The sequence below is a fragment of the Chelonoidis abingdonii genome, chromosome 1 (genome assembly GCF_003597395.2).
Source record: "Chelonoidis abingdonii isolate Lonesome George chromosome 1, CheloAbing_2.0, whole genome shotgun sequence".
NCBI lineage: Eukaryota > Metazoa > Chordata > Testudines > Testudinidae > Chelonoidis > Chelonoidis abingdonii.
Window position 1 is genome coordinate 370774809 of NC_133769.1, and position 6053 is coordinate 370780861.

At 46.8% G+C, this 6053-nt stretch overlaps 1 protein-coding gene across 1 annotated transcript; it reads right to left on the bottom strand.

Moving 5' to 3' along the window:
- Window positions 1–4878: 4878 nt before the first annotated feature.
- On the bottom strand, window positions 4879–5844 carry LOC116828681 (olfactory receptor 52B2-like). The gene has a single exon (XM_032787090.1). The coding sequence runs from the start codon at window positions 5842–5844 to the stop codon at window positions 4879–4881; it is 966 nt and encodes a 321-aa protein (XP_032642981.1).
- Between the last annotated feature and the right edge of the window lie 209 nt (window positions 5845–6053).

The following is a 6053-nucleotide window of genomic DNA, read 5'->3' on the forward strand; positions in this document are numbered from 1 at the left end:
TAGATCAGTCCATAGAGGATCGATCCAACAATGGCTATTAGCCAAGATAGTCAGGCAACTCTTACGGAACTGGAGAGGCAACATAGGGACAGAGGTTGTGGAAAAAGCTGAAGTCCTCAAAAGCTCCCCAACTGCTGCACTGGGCAACACAGTGTGGGGAGGAGGTGAGCAGCCTTCAGGGGTGAAAGAACAGGTTAAAGACTATTTAGAAAACTGGACATGCACAAGTCCCTGCGTCCAGATTTAACGCATCTAAGGGTGCTGAGGGAGTTGGCTGATGCGATCGCAGAGCCATTGGTCATTACCTATGAAAATTTGTGGTGATCGGGAGAGGTCCCGGAAGATTGGAAAAAGGCAAATATAGTGCCCATATTATAAAAAGAGAAAGAAGAAAACCTAGGAAACTACAGACCAGTCAGCCTCACTTCAATCCACGGCAAAATCCTGAAACAAGTTCTCAAGAAATCCATTTTGACGCACTTGGAGGAGAGGAAGTGTTAGAGGGCTTATTCCTTTACCCTCTTACTTCCTTGGTCCTTCTCACATGAACAGAGAGCAACAATACCCGAAGTCCAAAGGTGTAAACAATTCGATGTTTCTTGGGGTAAACGTCCAGCAAACATGATTCCAGTTTGCTTCCTTAATGTCTCCGTTCCCAGCTCTGACACCACAGAGCGTTGCCTGTGTCCCTGTTCCCGTTCCCATCCCCCATTCCCATTTCCCCCTTTAGCAAGACGTGATTTTAATTCTCCCATCCACAGTCCCAGTTCCCATTTCCCTCCCCCTTCCTGACTGACTGCAGACTATATAGTAAAACCTGAGTTCTGCTTAGCTATACCTTAACCAATCATTTCACTGAAATTTAACAAACCAGTCCTAACATATTGTAACCAATTATACCCCACCACCTTCATTGGTTTACACCCAACAAAATTAATTATACAGCAGACAGCAATAATCACAGAACCAGACAGAGACCATGCAAATAAACATATAAAACAATACAGAAGTGAGAATTTCACAACTACATCTGTACAGACATGAGGGTTTTCCAGCTGTCTCTATTGATAAGTGAGTCCTTGCCAGACAGGATTCTATTAAACTAAGTTTCCTTTTACATCTTCTAGGCTCTTCCCTTTCTCTGGAGATGATGGAATATCAGGACAGGACTGTATCCCTAATAGCCCAATAGCACCTTATTTCAATGTGACTAGTTTGGAATGTGAGTATGTGACCATACATTTCCCAGCTTATGGCTGCCTAACTATAGCTTAGCTGAAGGCCTTAGCCTGTCGTAGTAAAAGAAGGTCATTCCACAGACAGTGATCTTTAATCCTTTCTTTTATAGCTCTATAACTAGCTAAGTGATAAGAATACACCTACATTCTTAAAGTCTAGGCCTTTGCAGACAGGCCTGAATATCTATATCCTAACAGGAAGGTGATCAGGAACAGTCAACATGGATTCACCAAGGGGAAGTCATGTCTGTCCAACCTGATGGCCTTCTATGATGAGATAACTGGCTCTGTGGATATAGGGAAAATGCTAGATGTGATATATCTTGACTTTAGCAAAGCTTCTGATACAATCTCCCACAGTATTCTTGCCGCAAGTTAAAGAACTATGGATTGGATGAATGGACTATAAGGTGGATAGAAAGCAGTGACCCTGAGAGGGACTTAGGAGTTTGCATCTCTATGTGGAAGGTGCTGTAACAAAAATCAAGCTATTGGGTTCAATACTTGGGTGACTGGGTGTAATTCTAGGGCCTGTGTTATACAGGAGATCAGACTGTGGTTCCTTCTGGCCTCAAACATGTTTGCTGTGGGGTGGTGTGTGGGGGTCTGTGCTGCCCTAGTCATGTCCTCATGGGGTGGATCTCCAGGTTGGGGAGGCTTATGATGGCACAGTGAAAGCCGCCCCTGCTCGGGTTCTGGGCTGTGCGGAGAAGCGCCATGAAATCCCTGCACTATCTCCCTGAGGAGACTTGTTCCTGACTTCCATGCTGGCCCCAAAATGTGCTCACTTTGCCACAGAGGAAATTAAGGAGCAAAGAAACTCTCCCAAGGTGACGCAGCAGGTTGGAGGCAGAAAGAAGACTAGAGCCCCCGTCTCCCAATGTGCAGCACAGTGCACTTCCCATTGGTGTATGACATGTCCCCCTTGGCTGCTGCTTTTCATTGCCATGAAGAGGGCAGCTGGGATGCAGCTTGTCACAGAAGAGATGCACACATCGTGTTCTCGCTCTCTCATGGGGTTTTTACATATGTGCTTTCTTGTTTTGTGGTTTCCCTTCATCTTAGAACAGATACTCATTCTGTCTGGCTACTTTGTGTGGAAGTGAGCTATGTTGTTGCAGCCATATGTGTCCCAGAATATTAGAGAGACAAAGTCAGGAGGAAATAGTTTTCATTGGACCCAAATTATGTTGGCGACAAAGACCAGTTCTTAAGCTTTCACATTGGAAGTACATAGTTAAAACACCCCTAGAATTCAAATGAAAGCCTGGCTTTAATTTCCAAGTCCCAAAGCATTTTCTGTTGCCTCCTTTAGCTCAGCAGGAAACTTCTCCTGCAGGATCAATGAAATACAGAAATAAAACGATCAAAGAAGGGCAACAAAGACTATTAGGGTGTGGAATGGCTTTTGTAAGGGACCACGGAAGAGTTTGTTACGGCCTAGCTAGGGCTGATCGCCTTCTCAAGGACAGGTCATTAGAGGTTGCTGTCCGCTGGTGTATGCTGCTTGTAACCGGTTAGAACCGCTTAGCCTGGGAAGCCCCTATATATGGGGAAGTGCTGAAAGCCCCTGGCCCTCTGCAGAAAAAGGCAGCCCCGACTGTTGGAAAGCCCCGAAATGCATAAGCATGAGCTGCTTTACATGCCATTAACATAAAGCTCTATTTGCCAGGTATTGTTTTGCTGCTTTGGACTCAGCTCCCCGCTTTGTGATAGCAACGTGTGGAGCCCCTGTTGCGGGTGTGTTACTTTACTTTCATTAAAAGCCATATCACTCACAGTCTGTGTGTGTGCCTCGTCCTTGCAGAGCACTTAGGCACGTAACAGCTTTCATTTGAGGAAAGAATAAAAAGATTTGGACTCTTCAACTTAGAAAAGAGACAACTAAGGGGGGATATGACAGAGGTCTGTAAAATCATGACTGGTGCGGAGAAAGTGAATAGAGAAATGTTATTTACTTTTTCACACAATGAAAAAACCAGGGTAGCAGGTTTAATACATAAAAGAGAATGGATGTTTTTTAATGGAACACAGAGCTAACCTATGGAACTCATTGCCAGGGGATGTTGTGATGGGAAAGGATTGAAAAAGCCTTAGATAAGTTGATGGGGGACAGGTCCATCAATGGCTATTAGCCACACTGGTCAGGGTTCTATGCCCATGCTGCTGGTGTCCCAAAACCTCTGCCCACCAGAAGCCGGGGTGGGAAGACAGGGGATGGATCACACAATGATTGCCCTGTTCTGCTCACTCCCCTGAAGCACCTGGCATTTGTTACTGTCGGAAGACAGGACACTGGGCTAGATGGACCATTTGTCTGACCCACTTTATGCTGTTTTTATGTTCCTGTGAGACATTTCTACTCCAACGTTCCAGGAATGGAAGGTGGGAATAAAAGCAGAAACAGTTTCCCACAGCATTTTTGTGGCACTAGCAGATGGTTACACAAGACTCATCACATCACCCCCAGTGGCAAAACATTCCACTAGCAGGGGGTAAGACACAGCTAATCTCACACACAAGATTTTCCTCTCTCTGTCTCCCATGGTCGGTGCACCAGAGAGCATGTGCAAATAAGTCCCTCACTCAGTGCACCAGGCCACAGCATCCCCTGACCTCTCTCCCACGCAGTCAGCCCCACAAAGCCACCTGCGTGGGGAAGAGCATGAGATCAGTCTGGGTAAGCTGGGCCCATCCACACGAAATGATCTATAAGGCAGACAAATACACAGTCCATGGGACGCAGGCCTTGGCTATGGAATGGGGAACTGAGACCAGCAAAACTGTGACCCTGAGAAGGATTCAGGAGTTCTCATATCTTTGTGGGGAGTGCCTTAGCCAAACACAAGTTATTGGGCTGAATACAGGGGTGACGAGTAGAAATTCTAGGGCCTGCTTAAACACTGAATCATCATGTTTGCCATGGGAGGTGTGGGGGGGTGTTTGCTGGCTGAGCCATGCCCCTTAGGGTGGATCTCCAGGTGAAGGAATCCCATGATGACACAATCAAAGCCACCCTGCTCAGGTTCTGGGCTGTGCAGAGTAGGGCCATGAAATCTCTGTGCTGTCTCCCTGAGGAGAGTTACTCCTGACTTCCATGCTGGCCACAAAGTGTGCTCATTTGCCAATGAGGAAATTGAGGAAGAAAGAAACTCTCAAAAGGTGAAACAAGAAGTCAGTACCAGAATGAACACTAGAGCTCCCGTCTCCCAGTGTGCATCACAGTGGACTTCCTATGGTTGTATGGCACGTCCCCCTTGGCTGCTGCTTTCCTTGGTCATTAAGAGTGCAGCTCGGGTGCAGCTTGACACAGAGGAGCACACACCATGCTCTCGCTCTCACAACGTGATCTTACCTTTGTGCTTTCTTGTTTTGTTGTTTCCCTTCAGCTTAGAACAAGACTCATTCAGTCTGGCTGTTTTCTGTAGCAGGGCGCTGTGCTGTTCCAGCCATGTGTGTCCCAGGATATTAGAGAGACAAACTGGGGGAGGAAATAGCTTTCATTGGACCCAAATTCTGTTGACGAGAGAGACCAGCTTTCGACCTTACGCAGTGGAAGTATAAAATAAACACATCCCTATAGTTCCAATGAAAACTTGGGTTTAATTTCCAAGTCCCAGAGTATTTTCTGTGTCCTGCTTTAGCTCAGCAAGGAGCTTCTCCTGCACCACCGATGAAACACATTGATCACCCGTTTCAGGATCTCTTTTGTTGTCACCCCATAAACAATGGGGTTTAACATGGGGGGAATGAGCACATAGAGGTTGGCCAGCAGGTTGAGAATATAACCTGGGATGATGTGCCCAAATCGTTGTGCAAAAAAGGAGAAAAAGGCTGGGATATAGAACATCAGTACGACACAGAGGTGGGAGCTGCAGCTGCGGAGAGTTTTGAGCCGGGCGTCCTTGTAGGGGAGCCGGAAGACAGCCCTGAGGATCAGCCCATAAGACAAAGCAATGAGCACAGCATCCAAACCAATTACTAAAATAGCCATTGCTATGGCATACCAGAAATTGACTGTGATGTCGTCGCAGGCCAGCTGGGCTATGGTCATGTACCGACAAAAGGTGTGAGGCACGCGGTTGGTTCTGCAGAACTTCAGATGCTTCACGAGAAAGATGGTGGGGAAAATGAAACAGAAACTTCTTGTGACAACCGCCAACCCCATCTTCCCAGTCACAGACTTGCTCAGTATCATAGTGTATCTCAGGGGCTCACAGATGGCAACGTACCTATCAAATGCCATGGACAGCAGGATGGCCGACTCGGCAATAAAACTGACATGGATGAAGAACATCTGGGTCAGGCAGGCAGCAAAAGAAATTTCCCCCGCTCTAAACCAGAATACAGCCAGCATCTTGGGCACCGTAGTGGTAGATAACAGCAGATCAACAGTGACCAGCATGGACACAAATAGATACATGGGCTCATGGAGGCTTTGTTCTGTTAGTATGATGAATAGTAGGAGAGAGTTCCCAAAAAGAGTCACAATGTACATCAGACAGAAGGGGATGGAGATCCAGACATGAGACTCTTCTGTACCCGGGATGCCGGTCAGGATGAAGATCATGGGGTCAAAAAAGGTGTGATTGTCAGCTGGCATCATGTACCATCACTAGGATCTTCTATTCAATTTCCTGGAACTAACAGGAAAAGAGACAATCAATGAGAAAGTGAGTGTCGGCTAGGACTGGACTGCATTTGTTACAGTGTGACGGGTTCCCCCAGGGGGTGCACATGGAACTGGGGTTTCATTAAGCCCTCTGACACACCAGTCTGTGCCCCCTCTCACACTGTGCTGCTGTGACAAGCTGC

Bases quoted from the DNA above. Each gene is read 5' to 3' on its own strand.
- LOC116828681 (XM_032787090.1), bottom strand. From the start codon at position 5,844: ATGATGCCAGCTGACAATCACACCTTTTTTGACCCCATGATCTTCATC.